The sequence below is a fragment of the Haliotis rufescens genome, unplaced genomic scaffold (genome assembly GCF_023055435.1).
Source record: "Haliotis rufescens isolate VD_foot unplaced genomic scaffold, xgHalRufe1.0.p SCAF_50, whole genome shotgun sequence".
In the NCBI taxonomy this organism is placed as follows: Eukaryota; Metazoa; Mollusca; class Gastropoda; order Lepetellida; family Haliotidae; genus Haliotis; species Haliotis rufescens.
The window spans coordinates 341745-367455 of record NW_025964224.1 but is presented as its reverse complement, the minus strand read 5'-3'; the positions used below and the strand labels follow the sequence as shown (position 1 = coordinate 367455).

Sequence of the window (25711 nt, the reverse complement as noted above, 5' to 3'; positions counted from 1 at the left end):
TACAGGGACGGACGAAATTAACCTCCCTTTTATAACACCAACATTATCTCCTGGTAGGGGACAGTCATGGTTGACAGTCATGGGCCTATGAGTCTATAGAAAACTAATTCACGTAGTATTTACACAGAACCAATTCACGTAGTATTTACACAGCACTAATTCACGTAGTATTTACACAGTACTAATTCACGTAGTATTTACACAGTACGAATTCACGTAGTATTTACACAGTACCAATTCACGTAGTATTTACACAGTACCAATTCACGTAGTATTTACACAGTACTATTTCACGTAGTATTTACACAGTACTACGTAGTATTTACACAGTACCAATTCACGTAGTATTTACACAGTAATAATTCACGTACTATTTACACAGTACTAAACTACCGGGCAAAGAAAGTATACACCTTTTTTATGGAGGCTAAAATGAAACAAACAAGAAATGGTTGCTCGTTGGTGATGTATTTGATACGGGTGTCACAGTTGTGTTTTGGACCTTAAGTTCGCAGTCTCCCCGCGACTGTTTTAAGCCTAGTATCGTTTTCATAACGTTTATAATTGTGTGGTAAAATCCAAGTTTCAAGTATATACTTTCTTTTGCCCGGCTTTTTACATAGCATTAATTCCTTTATTCGGCAGGTTGCAACATTTCTCATTTCCATAGCATTTAACTAGTTTATTTCTGGACTATATATCACTCAATCAATTATTAACTATTCACATAGTTTAATTCAGTACTAACATAGTATTCATATAGTTTAATTCAGTTCCAACTAACATAGTATTCATATAGTTCTACTCAGTAGTAACAAACATGGTATTCATATAGTTCTACTCAGTAGTAACTAACATGGTATTCATATAGTTCTACTCAGTAGTAACTAACATGGTATTCATATAGTTCTACTCAGTAGTAACTAACATGGTATTCATATAGTTCTACTCAGTAGTAACTAACATGGTATTCATATAGTTCTACTCAGTAGTAACTAACATGGTATTCATATAGTTCTACTCAGTAGTAACAAACATGGTATTCATATAGTTCTACTCAGTAGTAACTAACATGGTATTCATATAGTTCTACTCAGTAGTAACTAACATGGTATTCATATAGTTCTACTCAGTAGTAACTAACATGGTATTCATATAGTTCTACTCAGTAGTAACTAACATGGTATTCATATAGTTCTACTCAGTAGTAACTAACATGGTATTCATATAGTTCTACTCAGTAGTAACTAACATGGTATTCATATAGTTCTACTCAGTAGTAACTAACATAGTATTCATATAGTTCTACTCAGTAGTAACAAACATGGTATTCATATAGTTCTACTCAGTAGTAACTAACATGGTATTCATATAGTTCTACTCAGTAGTAACTAACATGGTATTCATATAGTTCTACTCAGTAGTAACTAACATGGTATTCATATAGTTCTACTCAGTAGTAACTAACATGGTATTCATATAGTTCTACTCAGTAGTAACTAACATGGTATTCATATAGTTCTACTCAGTAGTAACTAACATAGTATTTACATGGGAGCAAGTGTGGCTCAGTTGTGTAAGGCACGCAATTCGCTGGGCAGAGTTGTGTCCCTTTGACGTGCCATAAACAAAGATGATCGTAGGTTCGAATCTTGGTTCGCCCTGATTATAGTTTTGTCTAGTTTTTGTCAGCATCATACCCGTGTTCGTAGGATTCACAAACTTGGTTAAGTCTTAGCCCTGCATCACTTCCGGCTTTCCACATCCACCAACCTGACACGCTAAAACTCATGCCATAGATCACATGGCCGGCCATCCACGGGGAATAGCCCTGAACGAGCGTCCCTAACCCTGTCCGTGCAAGCACGCTCACCTCTAAAATGATAAGGACGTAGACGAGGAGGAGGACGATCAGGGCGTAGACGACGCTATTCTCGTGGTCGGTGGCGAGGGGGTGGTAGGAGTAGAAGAAAGAGATGGTGGATTCCGAGCTGCTGTTGACGTCCACGGAGCAAGGACTCTCGAAACTGGAAGACAGGACGTCGACAACACGTGACTCCGAGCTGGTGCCTGACCGTTATTTACTTTGTTTGTTTGTTGTTTAACGGCGCACTCAGCAGTATTCCAGCTATATGACGGCGGTCTGTAGTTAATCGAGTCTGGACCAGACAATCCAGTGATTGACATCATGAGCATCGATCCAAGCAATTGGGATACGGTGACATGCATCAACCAAGTCAGCGAGCCTGACCACCCGATCCCGTTAGTCGCCTCTTACGACAAGCATAGTCACCCTTTACGGCAAGCATGGGTTGCTGAAGACCTATTCCACCCCGGATCTTCACGGGTCTATTATTTACTGGCTACAGAGATATTGTTACACCACAGCGACTCCTGGGAGAGGAAGGGTGCTGGCGCTGCTTTGGTCGCTTATATAAAGCTGTAAGAATGGGATAACTATGAAATACTGTAAGGGACATTCTCGCGATCTCCCATTCCCGCGATCGCGACCTTTGTCCCTTACAATATTCCATAGATAACGTTTGAGTGATTGCGACGTTGCATTGGCTGTTACGTGCACATTGACAACTCGTTCATGTCATTATTAGTTGTTTTTTAAAATAGTAAATGTGTGTGCGTGGTTTACCTTGTGCATGTGAAAGTGTGCTCCATCGTTACAGGTACTTCCTCCAGGAGCTTGGTGGTGTTCACGTGCAACGTCCACTAGGGAGGAAATAAATTCATCAGTATCCCGCATCATCAGCACAGCCACTACCCCAACAACGACAGCTGATACTTCAATCACGACTACTACATCTTCTTTATCAGAGTTAAAGTGCTGCCGTCGTATGGAGGATGTTTTGGTGATCAAATGTTACTGTATTGACAAAAGTATTGATAAAAATATACTACTTTGCTCTTGAAGGGTATATATTTATCTTTCCCATACACAAAAAATATTCTAAAATATGTCAAGCGTGTATTGAAATATACTCTTCAAAAAAAAGAAACTTGACACTGACTTTCATTATAATGTAATATAATGCGATTGTTTCAAAATAGGACACAGAAACCATAATTGAAACACTGTTTGAAGATCAATGTACACAATGTTCAAAACATTAATCGTGTCACCTAGAGTACACACGTACACGATACAGTTAATGTCACAGGGGTACAGCAAATGTCAGTATCGGTTGTGCCCACCACGTGCATCAATCACCGCTTGACACCGACGACCCATAGATGCAAACAAGTTGTCAATAACACGCTGTTGGATGTGCTGCCATTCATGCTGAAGTGCATCAAGAAGCGCCGGAAGTGTTGGATGCCTAAATGCAGGATCCTGTGCTGCACGTTTTTTACAGGCGGTTGCGTTTGAATGAAGCTGTAAAATTGATCCCCAAACGCTACGTTTATGTGCTTTGCATGTGTTTTCGCGAATTATAGACACATCATCTTTCTGTTTGACTTATTTTGTTCTCATTTAATGTAATTATTTTAGATATTTGGCAAAAAGTGGTTTTACATCTATGTCAAGTTTCTTTTTTTTGAAGAGTATATATAATCCCTATCCAAAGTTGTGTTGTATGCGACATTAAACACAGTGTTGAAGCTGTTAGGACTGACTGTTTGATTGGCTAGTCGGATTTGCATCGGCTCCGTCCCCTCCATCCCAATCTCAACGTCCTCCTCCTCCACGAAGGGTCCTTGTAGCGACATCCTCACGACGGGGTACGTGGCACTCGCATGCTCCAACTTCAGACCTGAAGGAGAGTGACAGGAGGATGACTGAGAGAAAGAGTGACGGCGTGAGGGAATGAAAGTGAGAGAAAGAGTGACGGCGTGAGGGAATGAAAGTGTGAGGGAATGAGAGAGAAAGACTGACGGCGTGAGGGAATGAAAGTGTGAGGGAATGAGTGAGAGAAAGAGTGACGGCGTGAGGGAATGAGAGTGAGGGAATGAGTGAGAGAAAGAGTGACGGTGTGAGGGAATGAAAGTGAGAGAAAGAGTGACGGCGTGAGGGAATGAAAGTGTGAGGGAATGAGAGAGAAAGACTGACGGCGTGGGGGAATGAAAGTGTGAGGGAATGAGTGAGAGAAAGAGTGACGGCGTGAGGGAATGAAAGTGTGAGGGAATGAGTGGGAGAAAGAGTGACGGCGTGAGGGAATGAAAGTGTGAGGGAATGAGTGAGAGAAAGAGTGACGGCGTGAGAGAATGAAAGTGTGATGGAATGAAAGTGGGAGAAAGAGTGACGGCGTGAGGGAATGAAAGTGTGAGGAAATGAGTGAGAGAAAGAGTGACGGCGCGAGGGAATGAAAGTGTGAGGGAATGAGAGAAAGAGTGACGGCGTGAGGGAATGAAAGTGTGAGGGAATGAGTGAGAGAAAGAGTGACGGCGTGAGGGAATGAGTGAGAGAAAGAGTGACGGTGTGAGGGAATGAAAGTGTGAGGGAATGAAAGTGAGAGAAAGAGTGACGGCGTGAGGGAATGAAAGTGTGAGGGAATGAGTGAGAGAAAGAGTGACGGTGTGAGGGAATGAAAGTGTGAGGGAATGAAAGTGAGAGAAAGAGTGACGGTGTGAGGGAATGAAAGTGAAAGAAAGAGTGACGGCGCGAGGGAATGAAAGTGTGAGGGAATGAGAGAAAGAGTGACGGCGTGAGGGAATGAAAGTGTGAGGGAATGAGTGAGAGAAAGAGTGACGGCGTGAGGGAATGAAAGTGTGAGGAAATGAGTGAGAGAAAGAGTGACGGCGCGAGGGAATGAAAGTGTGAGGGAATGAGAGAAAGAGTGACGGCGTGAGGTAATGAAAGTGTGAGGGAATGAGTGAGAGAAAGAGTGACGGCGTGAGGGAATGAGTGAGAGAAAGAGTGACGGTGTGAGGGAATGAAAGTATGAGGGAATGAAAGTGAGAGAAAGAGTGACGGCGTGAGGGAATGAAAGTGAAAGGGAATGAGTGAGAGAAAGAGTGACGGTGTGAGGGAATGAAAGTGTGAGGGAATGAAAGTGAGAGAAAGAGTGACGGCGTGAGGGAATAAAAGTGAGAGAAAGAGTGACGGCGTGAGGGAATGAAAGTGAGAGAAAGAGTGACTGTGTGAGGGAATGAAAGTGTGAGGGAATGAGTGATAGAAAGAGTGACGGCGTGATGGAATGAAAGTGAGAGAAAGAGTGACGGTGTGAGGGAATGAAAGTGTGAGGGAATGAGTGAGAGAAAGCGTGACGGCGTGAGGGAATGAGTGAGAGAAAGAGTGACGGCGTGAGGGAATGAGAGTGAGGGAATGAGTGAGAGAAAGAGTGACGGTGTGAGGGAATGAAAGTGTGAGGGAATGAAAGTGAGAGAAAGAGTGACGGCGTGAGGGAATGAAAGTGTGAGGGAATGAGAGAGAAAGAGTGACGGCGTGAGGGAATGAGTGAGGAAATGAGGGAATGCTGGTATAGCAAGATGTCATTTAAGGATGCTGGTATAGCAAGATGTCATTAAAGGATGCTGGTATAGCAAGATGTCATTAAAGGATGCTGGTATAGCAAGATGTCATGTAAGGATGCTGGTATAGCAAAATGTCATGTAAGGATGCTGGTATAGCAAGATGTCATGTAAGGATGCTGGTATAGCAAGATACCATGTAAGGATGCTGGTATAGGAAGATGTCATGTATGGATGCTGGTATAGCAAGATGTCATGTAAGGATGCTGGTATAGCAAGATGTCATGTAAGGATGCTGGTTTTAGCAAGATGTCATGTTAGGATGCTGGTATAGCAAGATGCGATTGGGGATGCTGGTATAGCAAGATGCGATTGGGGATGCTGGTATAGCAATATGCCATGTAAGGAGGCTGGTATAGCAAGATGTCATTTAAGGATGCTGGTATAGCAAGATGTCATGTAAGGATGCTGGTATAGCAAGATGCGATGTAAGGAGGCTGTTATGGCAAGATGCCATGTAGGGCCTGCTGGTATAGCAAGGTGTCATGTTAGGATGCTGGTATAGCAAGATGCGATGTAAGGATCCTGGTATAGCAAGATGTCATGTAAGGATGCTGGTATAGCAAGATGCCATGTAAGGATGCTGGTATAGCAAGATGCCATGTAAGGATGCAGGTATAGCAAGATGTCATGTAAGGATGCTGGTATAGCAAGATGTCATGTAAGGATGCTGGTATAGCAAGATGCCATGTAAGGATACTGGTATAGCAAGATGTCATGTAAGGATGCTGGTATAGCAAGATGTCATGTAAGGATGCTGGTATATCAAGATGTCATGTAAGGATGCTGGTATAGCAAGATGTCATTTAAGGATGCTGGTATAGCAAGATGTCATGTAAGGATGCTGGTATAGCAAGATGTCATGTAAGGATGATGGTATAGCAAGATGCCATGTAAGGATAGAGGTATAGCAAGATGCCATGTAGGGCATGCTTGTATAGCAAGATGTCATGTAAGGATGCTGGTATAGCAAGATGTCATGTAAGGATGATGGTATAGCAAGATGCGATGTAAGGAGGCAGGTATAGCAAGATGCCATGTAGGGCATGCTTGTATAGCAAGATGTCATGTTATGATGCTGGTATAGCAATTTGCCATGTAAGGATGCTGGTATAGCAAGATGCCATGTAAGGATGCTGGTATAGCAAGATGTCATGTAAGCATGCTGGTATAGCAAGATGCCATGTAAGGATGCTGGTATAGCAAGATGTCATGTAAGGATGCTGGTATAGCAAGATGTCATGTAAGGATGCTGGTATAGCAATTTGCCATGTAAGGATGCAGGTATAGCAAGATGTCATGTAAGGATGCTGGTATTGCAAGATGTCATGTAAGGATGCTGGTATAGCAAGATGCCATGTAAGGAAGCTGGTATAGCAAGATGCCATGTAAGGATGCAGGTATAGCAAGATGCCATGTAAGGTTTACCTGTGTGCTGTAGCGGTTCCACACTAAACTGGCGCCACTCCTCCTCCACCTCGATGTTCAGGACGATGTAGAACTGTAACAGACCAAGGACATTCCATTGTAGTTCTAACGTGGAGTGGGGTGTTGGTGTATAAAGCGCCGTGCTGTGTAGAGCTGCGTCCCCGAGGCGTGCCAGGATCGTATCGTTGTGATTTCGAATCCCGATTCACCTTGATAATGGTTTCTTACCACCATACATTGGGCCTTCCTCCCATGCCAAGGTGTCAAACCTCACATTGAAGCTGCTTATAACGATTTAGCTATTAGCTCTCCATACCGGAAGTCACTGCGCAGAATTCCACTCTTAGGCGTGCCAGAAACTTATCATCGGGCTTGGTTTGGCCTGATCTTGTTCCACGTTTGTCAAGGTCACCCCCCCTGCCCATAGGAGCTTCCCATGGGAATCTGCCACGCCCTGATACAACTGACCTAATGCCCAAAGCGGCGTTAAACCCATCTTACCCACTGACCTCAGACATGGTGCTGGGATCATCTAGGTGGAGACATTTTAACACCCGGTGTCTGGTCTATACTCCCACTGCACACCAGAGTCAGGAGAACGATGAACACCCGGTGTCTGGTCTATACTCACACTGCAAACCAGAGTCAGGAGAAGGATGAACACCCGGTGTCTGGTCTATACTCACACTGCAAACCAGAGTCAGGAGAAGGATGAACACCCGGTGTCTGGTCTATACTCACACTGCAGACTAGAGTCAGGAGAAGGATGAACACCCGGTCTCTGGTCTATACTCACACTGCAAACCAGAGTCAGGAGAAGGATGAACACCCGGTGTCTGGTCTATACTCACACTGCACACCAGAGTCAGGAGAAGGATGAACACCCGGTGTCTGGTCTATACTCACACTGCACACCAGAGTCAGGAGAAGGACGAACACCCGGTGTCTGGTCTATACTCACACTGCAGACCAGAGTCGGGAGAAGGACGAGCACCCGGTGTCTGGTCTATACTCACACTGCACACCAGAGTCAGGAGAAGGATGAACACCCGGTGTCTGGTCTATACTCACGCTGCACACCAGAGTCAGGAGAAGGATGAACACCTGGTGTCTGGTCTATACTCACACTGCACACCAGAGTCAGGAGAAGGATGAACACCCGGTGTCTGGTCTATACTCACACTGCACACCAGAGTCAGGAGAAGGATGAACACCCGGTGTCTGGTCTATACTCACGCTGCACACCAGAGTCAGGAGAAGGATGAACACCTGGTGTCTGGTCTATACTCACACTGCACACCAGAGTCAGGAGAAGGATGACGGCAACCTTGATGTGATGGAAGACGACCTTCTTCGTGCACGTCGTTGAAGACGTGAAGACGTCGTCGTCAAGGTCTTCCTCCAGCACTTTCTCCGACTTCTTCAGAGCCCTGTCAGGATTGCATAGGTCATTAATAAAGAGCCGATGTATTGGCCAATATTATTTCTACCAGTTCAGCCGATTTTCTATATGTAGTCCACCCTTTTTCATCCCTACCCCAGCCGCTTTCTACTTCATACATTGGGTTTTTTCGTGAAGATCCGGGGTAGAATTCAGCAACCCATGCTTGCCGTAAATGGCGACTATGCTTGTCGTAAGAGGCGACTAACGGGATCGGGTGGTCAGGCTCGCTGACTTGGCTGATGCATGTCATCTTATCCCAGTTGTGTGGATCGATGCTCACGATGTCAATCACTGGATTGTCTGGTCCAGACTCGATTATTAACAGACCGCCGTCATATAGCTGGAATATTGCTGAGTGCGGCGTTAACCAACAAAAAAAACACATTATACATTGGGCTTCAGAATGAGTGTCATTTAAAATGTCATCCAAGATTATTTCTTTTCACATTTCGTGATGTAGAAGACTGTGACATGAAAGAATGAAACCGTGAACATGTCTTGATTGTCCCAGATGGTCACTGGTCCGGGGACGCCGCCCTTCCCCAAGCCATTCAGCAAATCTAGGTTGTTTGTAAATCAGTTCCCGTCTACACATGTATCAGTCTATGTACCCATTCCCCTGCGATATTTGACATGTACCCCGATCCCTGCGATATCCCACACGTACCCATTCCCCAGCGATATCTGAAATTTTCCCATTCCCCAGCGATATTTGACATATACCCCGTTCCCAGCAATATATGAGACGAAACCGTTCCCCAGCGATATCTAAAATGTTCAGGTTCCCCGGCGATATTGGACATGCACCTGGTCTCAGTGATATCTGACACGTACCCATTCCCCAGCGATATCTGACACGTACCCATTCCCCAGCGATATCTGACACGTACCCATTCTCCGGCGATATCTGACACGTACCCATTCCCCAGCGATATCTAAAATGTTCAGGTTCCCCGGCGATATTGGACATGCACCTGGTCTCAGTGATATCTGACACGTACCCATTCCCCAGCGATATCTGACACGTACCCATTCCCCAGCGATATCTAAAATGTTCAAGCTCTCCGGCGATATTGGACATGCACCCAGTCTCAGCGATATCTGACACGTACCCATTCCCCAGCGATATCTGACACGTACCCATTCCCCAGCGATATCTGACACGTACCCATTCTCCAGCGATATCTGACACGTACCCATTCCCCAGCGATATAACTGACACGTACCCATTCTCCAGCGATATCTGACACGTACCCATTCTCCAGCGATATCTGACACGTACCCATTCCCCAGCGATATCTGACACGTACCCGTTCCCCAGGGATATCGTCACCGAATCGGACAGAAGTGGCGACGACTCTGACATCGAAACCTCAGCCGAGGACTGCGGCGTCAGGTTCCCCTTCTGTACCAACACTGCTGACGACACATTGTCTTGCGACGACCTGCTTCGGAACGTCACGTGAGGGTTGATTCTGATCCCGCCGGTGCTAGCAGAGCGCGTGATGCGAGGCATGACGTGGTCGTTGGGGCTGGTGCGAGCTCATCGGATCCTGGAACAAGAATAGATATCAGTGTGTATACTCCCCAGGGAGTCAACAGTGAAATACATTAGTCAAATATTTTCAAGCCGCATTAGCACTATTCCAGCAATGTCACGGAGGAGGGAAGTGAGTGTGTGTGTGTGTGTGTGTGTGTGTGTGTGTGTGTGTGCGTGTGTGTGTGCGTGCGTGCGTGCGCGCGCGCGCGTGTGTGTGTGTGTACATGTGTGTGTGTGTGTGTACATGTGCGTTTAAGTGCGTGTGTGTACATGTGTGTGTGTGTGTGTGTGTGTGTGTGTGTGTGTGTGTGAGTGCGCGCGTGCGTACGTGCGTGACTGTGTCCAATTGTGCGTACATGTGTTTGTTCCGTACACATGTGTGTACAGGCGTGTGTGTACATGTGTGCGTGTGTGTACGTACTCGTGTGCATGTACGTGTGTGTGTGCATACATGTTTTCGTATGTGTGTCTGTGCGTACGTTGGTGTGCGCGTGCATGTTTGTGTGTGCGTACATTTGTACCTACATGTGTGTGTGCGTGCGTACTCGTGTGTGTACGTTTGCGTGCGTGTGTGTGTACGTGTGCGAGTGAGTGAGTGAGTGAGTGAGATAGTGTAAGTATGTATCCTGTCATTATCATTAGATTTTACATCTAGCAGTATAACACCAAGGCCATCATAGCGGCCTAACAAATGCACAGACACAGGGAGGAGGCCTAATTTTACTGTTTCAGGCCATTAGCTAAACGATTCAAGGGGTTTCATTACAGATGTAAGATTTACACAACAGAGACTGGTGGATTAAGATAGTGGTTTTACGCTGCGCTAAGCAATATTCCAGCAATATCTTGGAGGGAGACACCATGTGGAGAACCCGGGTCTTCAGCGTGACGAGGCAACCACCAGTGTACCAAACCTCCGGGTTAACGCAGACGTCAGTCGCTCACCTTGATCTGACCTTGAGGTGGGACAGAGGTCAGTCTTCCAACTTACATGAGACAGAAAACTGACTGTCGTGTATCTTCTTTCGGCTGAGCGTATCACTCCTCGTTGTCTGTTACGAAAAGAAGTTCGAATTAGTCAACTTTCCGGCATTTCGTCAACATCAGTTTAGGATGCGAAAAGAGAGTTTTGGCAATATGGAGTGGATGAAGAGACTTACACGAAGTGGATGAAGAGACACACGAGCAGATGAAGAGACACACGGAGCAGATGAAGAGACACATGGATGGGATGAAGAGACACACCGAGTGGATGAAGAGACACACGGAGCAGATGAAGAGACACATGGATGGGATGAAGAGACACATGGAGTGGATGAAGAGACACACGGTGTGGATGAAGAGACACACCGAGTGGATGAAGAGACACATGAAGTGGATGGAGAGACACACGGAGCAAATGAAGAGACACACCGAGTGGATGAAGAGACACACGGAGTGGATGAAGAGACACATGGATGGGATGAAGAGACACGCGGAGTGGATGAAGAGACACACGGAGTGGATGAAGAGACATGAACGGAGTGGATGAAGAGACACATACGGAGTGGATGAAAAGACACATACGGAGTGGATGAAGAGACACACCGAGTGGATGAAGAGACACACCGAGTGGATGAAGAGACACACCGAGTGGATGAAAAGACACACCGAGTGGATGAAGAGACACACGGAGTGGATGAAGAGACACACCGAGTGGATGAAGAGACACATGGAGTGGATGAAGAGACACACGAGGTAGATGAAGAGACACATGGAGTGGATGAAGAGACACACGGAGTGGGAGTAGAGACACATGAAGTGGATGAAGAGACACACGGAGCAGATGAAGAGACACACGGAGTGGGAGTAGAGACACATGAAGTGGGATGAAGAGACACACGGAGTGGATGAAGAGACACACGAGCAGATGAAGAGACACACGGAGTGGATGAAGAGACACACGGAGTGGGAGTAGAGACACATGAAGTGGATGAAGAGACACACGGAGTGGATGAAGAGACACATGAAGTGGATGGAGAGACACATGAAGTGGACGAAGAGACACACGGAGTGGGAGTAGAGACACATGAAGTGGATGAAGAGACACACGGAGTGGATGAAGAGACACACAAAGTGGATCAGGAGACACAAGGAGTGGATGAAGAGACACATGAAGTGGATGGAGAGACACATGAAGTGGATGGAGAGACACATGAAGTGGATGAAGAGACACACGGAGTGGATGAAGGGACACCCCGAGTGGATGAAGAGACACATGGATGGGATGAAGAGACACACGCAGTGGATGAAGAGACACGAGGAGTGGATGAAGAGACACACCGAGTGGATGAAGAGACACACGGAGTGGATGAAGAAACACACGGAGTGGATGAAGAGACACACCGAGTGGATGAAGAGACACATGGAGTAGATGAAGAGACACATGGATGGGATGAAGAGACACATGGAGTGGATGAAGAGACACACGGAGTGGATGAAGAGACACACCGAGTGGATGAAGAGACACACGGAGTGGATGAAGAGACACACGGAGTGGATGAAGAGACACACCGAGTGGATGAAGAGACACGGGGAGTCAATGAAGAGACACACGGAGTGGATGAAGAGACTCATGGAGTGGATGAAGAGACACACGGAGCAGAAGAAGAGACACACGGAATGGATGAAGAGACACATGGAGTGGATAAAGAGACACACGGAGTGGATGAAGAGACACACGGAGTGGATGAAGAGACACATGGATGGGATGAAGAGACACGGAATGGATGAAGAGACACATGGAGCGGATGAAGAGACACATGGAGCGGATGAAGAGACACATGGAGTGGAGGAAGAGACACATGGAGTGGATGAAGAGACACATGGATGGGATGAAGAGACACATGGAGTGGATGAAGAGACACATGGAGTGGATGAAGAGACACATGGAGTGGATGAAGAGACACATGGATGGGATGAAGAGACACACGGAGTGGATGAAGAGACACACGGAGTGGATGAAGAGACACACGGAGTGGATGAAGAGACACATAGAGCGGATGAAGAGACACGGGGAGTAGATGAAGAGACACACGGAGTCGATGAAGAGACACAAGGAGTGGATGAAGAGACACACGGAGTGGATGAAGAGACACACGAGGTAGATGAAGAGACACACGGAGTGGGAGTAGAGACACACCGAGTGGATGAGGAGACACACGAAGTTGATGAAGAGACACACACGGAGTTGATGAAGAGACACACGGAGTGGATGAAGAGACTTACACGGAGTGGATGAAGAGACACACGGAGTGGATGAAGAGACACACGAAGTGGATGAAGAAACACCCCAAGTGGATGGAGACATACGAAGTTGACGAAGAGACACATGGAGTGAATGTAGAGACACACACGGAGTGGATGAAGAGACACATGGAGTGGATGAAGAGACACGGGGAGTCAATGAAGAGACACACGGAGTGGATGAAGAGACACGGGGAGTCGATGAAGAGACACACGGAGTGGATGAAGAGACACGGGGAGTCGATGAAAAGACACAAGGAGTGGATGAAGAGAGAAGGGGAGTCGATGAAGAGACACACGGAGTGGATGAAGAGACACACGGAGTGGATGAAGAGACACGGGGAGTCAATGAAGAGACACACGGAGTGGATGAAGAGACACGGGGAGTCGATGAAGAGACACACGGAGTGGATGAAGAGACACACGGAGTGGGAGAAGAGACACACCGAGTGGATGAAGAGACACACGGAGTCGATGAAAAGACACAAGGAGTGGATGAAGAGACAAGGGGAGTCGATGAAGAGACACACGGAGTGGATGAAGAGACACACGGAGTGGATGAAGAGACACGGGGAGTCAATGAAGAGACACACGGAGTGGATGAAGAGACACGGGGAGTCGATGAAGAGACACACGGAGTGGATGAAGAGACACACGGAGTGGGAGTAGAGACACACCGAGTGGATGAAGAGACACACGGAGTGGATGAAGAGACACACGGAGTGGATGAAGAGACACGGGGAGTCGATGAAAAGACACAAGGAGTGGGAGTAGAGACACACCGAGTGGATGAAGAGACGCACGAAGTGGATGAAGAGACACACGGAGTGTATAAACTGACCCACGGAGTAGATGAAGAGACTCGGGTGTTTTAAACACAGGCACATGGGATCCAGTGCCTCTACCTGGGTAAGAATGGGCGGCAAGACCTACACTGACCTACGAAAGCTTAAATTTAAATATTACCTCTTTGATAGCTTAATTCTATTTATTTAAATTTCGGGTATATTTCTCGTATTTCAATTATTTTATCTTTTTTCTCGACATTTCAAGTTTTTTCTCGTTGTTTCGATTATTTTCTCGAAATTTCGAGCTTTTCAGCTAAAGCTGAAAATACGATAAAATAATTGAAGTTTCGAGAGAAAAATATAAGTAACGAGAAACCAATCGAATACAAAAAAATTAACGAGAAATTAATTGAAATTTCCACTTTCTAACAATAAAATTAAAATAACAAGAAAATAATCGAACTTAAGAAAATCTGATGGAAGTAACGAAAAAATGTGAAATTTCGAAAAAATAAACAAATAATTGAATTAAAGAGGATTTTTTAGTTACAAAATATGTAATTATGGTACCAGGGTGGCAATATAAGGTTTTCCTACTGACATCTTTGTGTTAATCGATATCAGTCACATTATGATACGGTAATTTTACAAACAACGACGAAGCCTAATGATAGCAGTGTGGACGTTATCTAAACCCGTGTACACCTGCACACATAGTGCCCCATCCACTTCTTTTTGCATTAAAAAAAGATTTTGAACTTTACCAGAACTACCGACTTTATCTCACCTGATTTACGGTCCGCAGGTGAGAGAGGGCCCCTTTTACAACTTGATTACCCTGAAAATTCTTTCTGAATGAATTTGAAAATCCATAATATAATATCACCCCTTTCACAATAGATTATAGATATATCAGCATTGTAGTGACACTTAATAAAGTCTAAAGATCTCAATTGTTCATCAGGGCGAGTTATAGGTCTGAGCACAACCTACACTGATGCATGGCTGTTAACAGCGCTGTGTCAGGCGATAAGGGCTCGATCAGGGACAGGGGGGTCACGACATCAAGGATGGGGTTGGGGGACGACATGAAGGGGGAACAATGCCCTGGAGCTGTGGCTGCTGACAACGGGGTGAGACGTGTCCTGACAGAAACAGGGAGTCGGCACGAGGTAGGGCGAGATAGGGAGAGTATGGGAATTGTTCGTTATCAGCTTGTGAGGACATATTGAGCTGACCGTCTCAGCAAACATTTGTGTGTACATTATTTTCCAAAATAGGGTTGGGGAAACCCTCTTTACTGCATGTTTATTTTAATCTGTAAACAATAATAACAACAACGACGAAGATGATGATGATGTGTTGGTGTTGGTGGTGGTGATGATGATGATGATGGTGGTGGTGACGACGACGATAATGATGACGACGACGATGACGACGTTGACGACGACGATGATGACCATGATGGTGGTGGTGGTAACGAAGACGATAATGACGACGACGACGACGACGACGATGATGATGATGGTGATGGTGATGATGATGACGACGACGATGACGATGTTCAAATACAGAATGTTGGATACCGAATTCTTCACACGACTTGAAAACTGACTGGAGAAGTATGTCCGATCGATTGTTGTCTGATTATATTTGATTTGATGGCCACACTCAGTAATATTCCAGCTATATGACGGCGGTCTGTAAATAATCGAGTCTGGACCAGACAATCCAGTGATTGACATCATGAGCATCGATCTACACAATTGGGATACGATGACATGCATTAACCAAGTCAGCGAGCCTGACCACCCGATCCCGTTAGTCGCCTTTTACGACAAGCATAGTCGCCTGTTACGGCAAGCATTGGTTGCTGAAGACCTATTCCACCCCGAATCTTCACGGGTCGTCTAACTATGTCATACATGTTTGCTATTTTAGAATTCGCCACGATAGAAGCAAATATCTCCCTGTACTAAAGGCTAAATGTCCCTGACATCCTCTCACAATGTAGCACATGTATGTCTGATATCGATCAGGGAGAATAGCAATCATTAAGTAAGGATAAGATTTATGGATGAACAACTTCTTTATTACAATTAGGAGCAACGTTTCCGTGTAGGTTCTTACACCGTTATAAAAAAAGTAATTTTTGTAATAAAGAAGTTGTTCATCCATAAGTCTTATCCTTACTTAGTACTCCAACTTCTAAAAGCCTCTCAAAGGAGGTAGCAACCATTAAGTTTAAATGCTAACCAGTCACGAATATGTCAACTTACAATGGCCACAAAAGCGAGTTCTCCATATCTATACTCATTGAACATGCTTTCTGTGCCTTTATTTACGGAGACAATTTGAGAGAATAATAATTGAAATTTGTCCCAATTTATTAATTTTTTTCAAAAAGACAAAATAATAACCGAGTCTAGATGTAGCATGAGACTTATATCCATTTACGTTTTCAGATTCACAATCTACCCATATCACTTTTGGTTGGAGTGATCTGCGTCAACCGGGACTACTTTATTTGTGGCAACCATGTGACATTATACATAATGTCTGCCACGATATGTAAACCACAACAGCCATGTGTGAGGTGGTCAGATGAAATTGGGTTTAACATCGCGTCCAAGATTATTGCACTTATATAGCGACGTGAATGTACGTGTCTGTGTTTGTGTGGCTGCTTGTACTAGTCCGGATGCCGATTTATAGTGCTAGCTCACTGAGATACCATGTTTAGTTTAAAATGAATACCCCTACTCAGACACAGTATACTGACGCCGAGCCGACCAGTCCTTGTTTTAACCCCTTAATGCCGAGCGCCAGACAGAGTAACAACAAGTACCATCTTTTAACGTCTTTTGGTATGACGCGGCCGGGGATCGAACACCGGACCTTCCGCTCTCCGGGCGGACGCTCTACCACTATACCACGGAGGCGGTCCAACAGCCACACAACTGTGGCGGGTTGACAAGGTGCCAAAGTATCGGTTCTATTTATTCATGTAAAACGACAAGAAAGGTCAAACAACGCGTAGACCATCAAACAGGGATTTAAATTCATCAACAAAACTGCATTTATTGATTCGAGACTATTATAAGCAACAATTGGAATTGCATAATTCCTGCCTACAGAGTACATAAACTAGCGAGCAAAAGAAACGCCACCAAATAATTTTCTGGTCTAAAACAAAACAGACGCAAAATTTAGTAACAGTTGATGTTTATTATAAAAAAACAATTATTCAAAAACGGTATTTGAAAATGACAAGATAAAAAACCACGTACTTAAAGTTCTGCAGACACGTTTATCATGCTGGGTGCACTGTCCAGTATTCGAACACACCCACAGAATCGACGTCGATCTCTTTTAAAGTCCCGTGCTACACACGTGGCTCAGTATCAGATGTGACCCCTTCCAGCAACGATGCAGGCTCTAACACGACGTCGAACTGAGTACACAAGTCTCCTGACATCTTGATTAGGGATCCTACGCCATTCTTCCTGCAGGGCAATTGCCAAGTCATCCCTCGTCAATGGCGGCTGTTGACGTTTCCGAATCCTGCGTCCAAGTTGGTCCCAGAGGTACTCTATGGGCGACAGGTCCGGTGATCTGGCTGGCCACTGTAATACGGACACCTTGTTGGCGTTCAGAAATTCGCTAGTGATTCGAGCTGTGTGAGGGGTGGCGTTGTCCTGCTGAAACAGCATCCGTGGGCCTCGTTGCAGAAAAGGCAGTACTACAGGCCGCAAAACCTCACCAATGTAACGACGTGCAGTGAGATTTCCGTCGATGATGTCCAGATCTGTCTTCTGGTCCCCGCAGATGTCACCCCAGACCATGACACTATACCACCTTCATAAGGCTCCACTTCTTGGACGCAACAACGTGCCGTCCGGTTACCACGTCGGAGGTAGATTTGAACCCGCCCATCAGACTTGAAGAGCTGGCACCTACTCTCGTCGCTGAAAAAAACCACTCGTTCTCTGCTGCCACTGCTGTACAGTCGGTGACGTCGGTGTAGAAACGTTAACGTCATGCAAGGTCGATAGGCACGGAGACCATACAGGCGGAGCCGTCTAGCAACGTTACTTATGCATACTGGATGTCCAAGGTTATTTTCGGATGATGACGTCACATTTAGAAATATAAGTGAAGCACCCGTAAATACCGGTCTTCCTCTGGGGTCGTGACCTTGGGTCTTCCACTCCTCGGCCTGTCTGCAGTACTGCCAGTTTGCCTGTGACGTGTGACAAGTCTGGCGATGGTGCACTTAAAGCAGCCCATGATCCTGGCAACGTGCTCCTGCGTCGCTCCCATTTGCACCATACCGATGGCTCTCTCCCTCTGCTCTGCGGTTAGTCGAGGCATGTTCGTTGTTTTAAACGGTTTCGTGTGACGAGAGATTACAATCCTGCTCATGTTTTATACCAGAATTTCATACTGGTAAGTTTGTGCACATTTTCCATTTTTTAGTTATTAAATTCCCTTTTCTAGCATCACGTGAAGCACGTGCACATGTTCACAGAGAATAGGGAAGTTGCATTCCAGCTATGTGTTCCCAACTGTTTTCGTCCTGTTTGGCAAATTTGTTGAAAACCGACGACCATTATTTATTTGGTGGCGTTTCTTTTGCCCCTCAGTTTATATAATCGATACCTAGTTAATTTCATATCATTATAATGATTATAATGATTATAACTTAATACAGAAATCACAGCCCATCATTGTTGGTGTAATACAGACGTCACAGCCCATCATTGTTGGCGTACTACAGACGTCACAGCCCATCATTGTTTATGCAATACAGACTTCAACAGCCCATCATTGTTTATGCAATACAGACGACACAGCCCATCATTGTTGACGTAATACAGACGTCACAGCCCATCATTGTTTATGCAATACAGACGTCACAGCCCATCATTGTTGGCGTAATACAGACGTCACAGCCCGTCATTGTTGGCGTAATACAGACTTCAAAGCCCATCATTGTTGACGTAATACAGACGTCACAGCCCATCACAGTTGGCGTAATACAGACATCACAGCCCATCATTGTTTATGCAATACAGACGTCACAGGCCATCATTGTTGACATAATACTGACGCCACAACCTATCATTGTTGACGTAATACTGACGTCACAGCCCATCATTGTTGGCGTAATACAGACGTCACAGCCCATCATTGTTGGCGTAATACAGACGTCACAGCCCATCATTGTTGACGTAATACTGACGCAACAGCCCATCATTGTTGGCGTAATACAGACGTCACAACCTATCATTGTTGGCGTAATACAGACGTCACAACCTATCATTGTTGGCGTAATACAGACTTCAAAGCCCATCATTGTTGACGTAATACAGACGTCACAGCCCATCATTGTTGGCGTAATACAGAGGCCACAGCCCATCATTGTTGGCGTAATACAGACGTCACAGCCCATCACTGTTGACGTAATACAGACGTCACAGCCCATCACTGTTGACGTAATACAGACGTCACAGCCCATCACGGTTGACGTAATACAGACGTCACAGCCCATCATTGTTGGCGTAATACAGACGTCACAGCCCATCACTGTTGGCGTAATACAAACGCCTCAGCCCATCATTGTTGACGTAATACAGACGTCACAGCCCATCATTGTTGGCGTAATACTGACGTTGCTCTCGGCATGTTTATATCGGTCATGTTAAATCATTGTGACACATTGAGGAAACTCACAACAGCTGATGATAAAGTGTAGGTGATAAGGAGATTAAACATCCGTGAGCGAATTAAATATAATTTTTATGAAACTTGTGTCAGACTTTGTATATTTCCCCCTCACTTATATTTGGAAAACACCCGATGATTACTAAATCAGAAGGACCTACTCATACTGATCTAATACCCTGTATGAATATGAGTGACGTCATACATATACTGAAAGTGAAACTGACTTGCTTTCACTAGCTCACATCAGTGAAACTGAATACGAGGGCTGGTCAAACAGTTCTAAGCCGAACAAAGAAAACCAACAATTGTGAAAGTGTTTTTGTTTATTTTTTCAACATAATATCCATGCTTTTAAATACACTTCTCATACCGAAAGTGAATCTTTTTTAATTCCAGCCAGGAAGAAGTTTTGCAGAAGCCACCCTGAAATCCCACTCAGGGTAGCTTTTGGGTTATCTATGTCGTCATAGCGCTTTCCACGAATGTGTTCTTTCAGTTTAGGAAACAGGTGGAAATCACTTGCTGCCAGGTCTGGCGAGTATGGAGGGTGAGGAAGCTCTTCGAGCCAACATTGTCGCACGGCAGCCTTTGCAAGTCGAGAGGTGTGGGAAATAGTAGAACTCCAGCAGTCAGCATTCCTCGCCGCATTTCTTTGATAGAATCTCTTAGGCGATGAAGCAAATCAGCATAGTAGGCACTGGTAATCGTCTTTTGACTTTCTTAGTAATCATCAAGGATCACACCCTCTGCATCCCAGAATACACTGGTCGTGACTTTCTTCACTGATCTTGAAGACGTGTATTTCTTTGGTGACGGAGAAGTTAAATGGAGCCATTCCATTGATTGACGTTTTTTTGAATCCGGATCATAGTGGTAGACCCATGTTTTATCACTCGTTACTAATCTCTTTTTGAATTTGACGAAATCCTCCTCAATTAGCTCTACATTTTATCTTGCAATGTCATTTCTGTTTTGCTAAAGATCAGAATTTAGAAACGAGCAGATATCTTATTTATCCTCAAATGTTCATGAATAATAGTTTCAATGGATCCATGGCATAGACCTGTGTTTCCATCAAATTCAGCAATGGTAATACGTCTATCTAACAGTATAAGGGTTTCCATCCCCTTGATTGAATCTTCACTGACGGAAGTTGAGGGACGTCCAGACCTAGGTTCATCACCAAGGCTTCTTCTACAAGCCTTAATTATAGCTGCCCAACGTGTAACAGTGGCACTAATCAACATACACTTGTGACATGCGCTCATGAATTTCCTGGGAAGTAAAGTAAAAAACTTGATGACTGCTCGGTACTCGTTCTTTTCCATGTCTGTGTCCATTTGGACCCCTATCACGTTCAACTGGCTGTCTCTAAAATACAAACGGCTTCAACAGACCAAATAAACTTGCAATGAACTGCTCAAACAGTGTACTACATTGACTAGTTCACGTTGTTATTATGCCGCATAGTTGAAAGTTAATCAGGGTTAGAACTGTTTGACCAGCCCTCGTATATAGTTATACATGTACAGCTATTAGATTACCATAGACTTCGGTCCTCTTGGTTAAAAACATGTGGATATGCTCTCCACAGCTTTACTGAGGCCTTGAATGTTGTAATCTTGATCAAACAACTTTCTCCAAGAGTCGAATGGAGCTCTTTGGAATCTTCGAAGAAAGAGCATACTCATTTTACCTCAAAAGTTGTGGAATACACGAGTATTGCTCGACATGAGGGGAAAGTTGACTATTGGAAAGTTGAAGTCATTGAACCTGTTTCTGGTCTGAAAGTGCAACAATTCAAGCAAATCCTTTGAGTTTCCAAGAGTCCTCATCGTAATAATACATTTTGTGATTATAAAGTTGTATAAATTAAGTTGTGTAAATCCTTGATTGTATTAAGGACTATGAGTGAGTGAGTGAGTTGGGTTTAATGCCGCTTTTAACAGTATTCCAGTTATATCACGGCGTGTCAGCTTAATGTGGGAGGAAAGCCCGAAGTGATGCAGGTATCAGACGTTTACCACTTCAGTGAAACCCACGAGCACGGGTATGGTGCTGACAAACCTAGAAACATAATCAGGGCGAACCTAGTTCTAACCCACAATCATAGGTTTCTGGCGTGCCCAAGGGACGCAACTCTGCACAGCGAATCGCGGCGCCTTAGACGACTGGGCCACCCGTGCCCCCTATTAAGGACTATGGGTTTGTTTAATCTTTTAGACAGGGTTGTGGTAGTACATTTAACGGCCCCAGCAATACATCTCTTTGTACGGAATACAGTAAAAAAGAGGAATGGGCATGTCTTCAGGTTGATAGCACTCATGCATAGTTTTGTCATATGTTTGACCGCCTCCGTTGTCTACTGGACAGAGCGTCGGCCCTGATAGCGGAAGGTCGTGGGTTCGAACCCAGGCCGCGGTATACCAAAAGACGTTAAAAGATTATACTTGTTGTTACCCTGTCTGATGCTCGGCATTAAGGGGATAAAACAAGGGCTGTACGGCTCGGAGTCAGTATACTGTGTCTGAGTTGGATATTCATGTTAAACTGCGGTATGGTATCTCAGTGGGCTAGCACTATAAAATCGGCATTAGTCCGGACTATTTCACACACACACACACACACACACACACACACACACACACACACACACACACACACACACACAAACGCACACACGCACACACACACACACACACACAGTGATACTTACATATAATTGTTTTGTTATTGAGGCCTTGTCGGTGAGAACAACTACAATTAAATACATAAAATAGTCCTACCTTTTGACAAAGAATGTTTTCGTACGTCCACAGGGTGCAACTAATGATGTTTACGTCATGTGGTGATAACAGTTGTTATCACCTAGAGCGGGATGTCGGGAAAGTCACATGGGAAGCGTGTTAAAGATAATCAAGCGCTCCGGTCACATGATCAGAATGTTTATAAATATGCCTGCATGTGCTGTCGCGATGATCTGATAAAAAAATCCTTTTACAGAATCACCGTTTTACACAACACCAAACGAATGAAGAGTGAGTAAGAAACTGAAGTGTGAGTAAAATGTGAGTGAGTTAGTGAGTCAAGTGTGAGTAGTGCATGAGTGAGTGAGAGAGTGAGTGGGCGTTGTTTGTTTGATGTATAACGCCACACTCAGTAATATTCCAGCTATATGACGGCGGTCTGTAAATAATCGAGTCTGGGCCAGACAATCCAGTAACTGACATCATGAGCATCGATCTACACAATTGGGATACAATGACATGCATCAATTATGTCAGCGAGCCTGACCATCCGATCCCGTTAGAGGCCTAGCATGGGCCTAGCACGCGGCAAGCATGGGTTACTTAGGCCTACATCACGGGTACCCCACAGATGTAACTTCCGGATGGTATAACCTCCCCCCCCCCCCCCCCCCCCCCCCCAACACACACACACAACCACGACAATAAAAAGATCTTAATTGTGCACCACCGGTGACACCATCACAAACACATGCAAAGGCAGGTAAATTGTTCACCTGAAGAGACACGGGAACGTGTGATACACGTATAGATCTAAATATTAAGCAAATGAGTCCGTTTCACTACTCCTTTCTTTCTTGTGCAGGTGGGTAAATCTGTGAAAGGGGATTTGCTATGTGACCATTATTGAACGCTATCAGATCATTGATATACCTGAAGCTTAATTTAACCACAAACAGGCCGAGTCACGGTGGAACAGAAACTGTGTCACCAATCACGCCTGTGTTCAACAATACAGTGTACATAATTTCCCATCGCCTAATCAGTGGAACGTGTGACTGGGGCGACTAAAGATCAATAGATAATGCGTGTATGTCGTGATCTGCGGATATAAACACGAACTACGTATCACGTGACATAGTCGCGACAGTTTAGTGCAAAAACACTGCATGCTGTTGTATAACATGTAAGTATGTTGCTGTGGAAATGTAAATTGTGTGTTCTCGGTAGTTATGGAGGGATTACTCGTGTCTGAATCCGGTGACCATGGGTTCGAATCCGTCATTCGCATGGTGCATATGGGTCTTACTTTGTGAGCAATATGTCCGCGCATTTCACCGAAGTGGAACACATGTGTTACATACCTCATAACATGCTTCCCTCCGCATGAACCTGACTCCGTGAAACGCCGTGAGATCACGGATATACTCGGGGCACGGGTGGCCCAGTCGTCTAAGGCGCCGCGATTCGCAGTGCAGAGTTGCGTCCCTTGGGCACGCCAGAAATCTATGATTGTGGGTTCGAATCCCGATCGGGTTCGCCCTGATTATGTTTCTAGGTTTGGCAGTACCATACCCGTGCTCGTGGGTTTCGCCGAAGTGGTAAACGTCTGAGACCTGCATCACTTCGGGCTTTCCTCCCACATTAAGCTGACACGCCGCGATATAACTGGAATACTGTTAAAAGCGGCGTTTAATCTAACTCACTCACTCACCCACTCACTCACGGATATACTGTAAGAAGCGGCGTAAAATTAAATTCCTGTATTGCAAATAACTCGTCCCCATCTTGAGTTAGCGTGAATGCTTAAATGAAATGCGTTTTGAGACAAATCACTAACACGTACGTCTTTATTAGTCGATGTCGCAGTAATCCAGTTCACAACTGTGGCTGGTTGTTCAAAGACAAGCTATTTGCTGAGTGAGTGAGTGAGGGGGGAGGAGCTTATTCTTTGTTGTCTGTTCGGCGGTTAACGTTTCTCTAAATAAATACAACAGCGAAAAATATTTAAATATTCGGATTTGGAAGTGTTGATTTCAGTTTCATATAATTTAAAATATTAGGAAAAAGTACAAGATAGTGCCACTACACAATAGCTCACCTGGATATGGAGTCAACAGTACAAAACGTACAACATTGACATTCAAATAGTCTGCATAAATACATCAGAGCGTCGCTTACCAGATCAGAAATGAGACAGTCAGAATGTGTTTTCTAATCATGCAACCTCACAAAGGGTAACACGGAGTATTCCGAGCGACTGTTATGGACTATTACGACAGAATCCGTCAAAAGCATAGTATATATCTCTCGCGTCTCTGGGATAAACGTTTGAACGGAACAGACTCTGCAATGTCCGTGGGCAGTACTGCCATACAAATTAGGCTATCTATATGACATTCCAGAGTGTTCTTTTGTTTCGAGAACTTTGTCAAAACAATTTTGCAAAGCGTATTCTGGGATGGAATCCGTCAATTTGAAACTTGTGCTGCAAACGTCGAGAAAACTGCTTCTGATTCACTCATGTCGACTTCTTGTTCTGACGTGACTTGTAATTGGATGTCCTCATTTAGCGGTAGCGAGAACTAATATCAGATTTGAATGAGATTTTTGAAAAACAAAATATATATTGAAAATGCGCTTTAATTGTGAAGAGTGGTAATGCAGTACGTTTTTTAGAAACAGGCTGGAAATCATGACAACCAGATAGTCACCAAACCCTGGGCACCATGACAACCAGATAATCACAAAAACCAGGGTACCATGACAACCAGATAGTCACCAAACCCAGGGTACCATGAAACACTCAACCAGATAGTCACCAAACCCAGGGTACCATGACAACCAGATAGTAACCAAACCCAGGGTACCATGACAACCAGATAGTCACCAAACCCAGGGAACCAAGACACACTCAACCAGATAACACCAAAGCCAGGGTGCCATGACAACCAGATAGTCACCAAACCCAGGGAACCAAGACACACTCAACCAGATAACACCAAACCCAGGGTACCATGACAACCAGCTAGTCACCAAACCCAGGGAACCGTGACACGCTCAACCAGATAGTCACCAAAACCCAGGGTACCATGACAACCAGCTAGTCACCAAACCCAGGGTACCATGACAACCAGATAGTTACCAAACCCAAGGTACCATGACAACCAGATAGTCACCAAACCCAGGGTACCATGACAACCAGATAGTCACCAAACCCAGGGTACCATGACAACCAGATAGTCACCAAACCCAGGGAACCAAG

The 25711-nt window shown here is 44.9% G+C and overlaps 2 protein-coding genes across 6 annotated transcripts in view; one reads left to right on the top strand and one right to left on the bottom strand.

Moving 5' to 3' along the window:
• LOC124151388 (P protein-like) overlaps positions 1 to 25711 on the bottom strand; it is a 71234-nt gene that overhangs the window by 39907 nt on the left and 5616 nt on the right. The window contains exons 1-8 of one of the 5 annotated variants that reach the window (XM_048384693.1): positions 22486 to 22567; positions 10842 to 10948; positions 9667 to 9909; positions 8204 to 8342; positions 6913 to 6985; positions 3631 to 3767; positions 2648 to 2724; positions 1874 to 2027 (exon numbers count right to left, since the gene is read on the bottom strand). In XM_048384693.1, coding sequence (XP_048240650.1) covers positions 1874 to 2027; positions 2648 to 2724; positions 3631 to 3767; positions 6913 to 6985; positions 8204 to 8342; positions 9667 to 9872 — 786 coding nt within the window. In that variant the 5' untranslated portion in view covers positions 9873 to 9909; positions 10842 to 10948; positions 22486 to 22567. Of the gene's footprint in view, positions 1 to 1873; positions 2028 to 2647; positions 2725 to 3630; positions 3768 to 6912; positions 6986 to 7763; positions 7805 to 8203; positions 8343 to 9666; positions 9910 to 10841; positions 10949 to 14756; positions 14827 to 22485; positions 22568 to 25711 lie in introns of those variants that run through there. The other 4 variants (XM_048384690.1, XM_048384691.1, XM_048384692.1 and 1 more) reach the window with 4 other exon arrangements.
• LOC125374020 lies at positions 13173 to 13850 on the top strand. The gene has a single exon (XM_048384711.1). It carries the CDS (start codon positions 13173 to 13175, stop codon positions 13848 to 13850), a length of 678 nt encoding a protein of 225 aa, XP_048240668.1.

Coding starts and splice junctions, on each gene's coding strand:
- LOC125374020 (XM_048384711.1), top strand. CDS start 13,173: ATGAAGAGACACACGGAGTGGATGAAGAGACACACGAAGTGGATGAAG.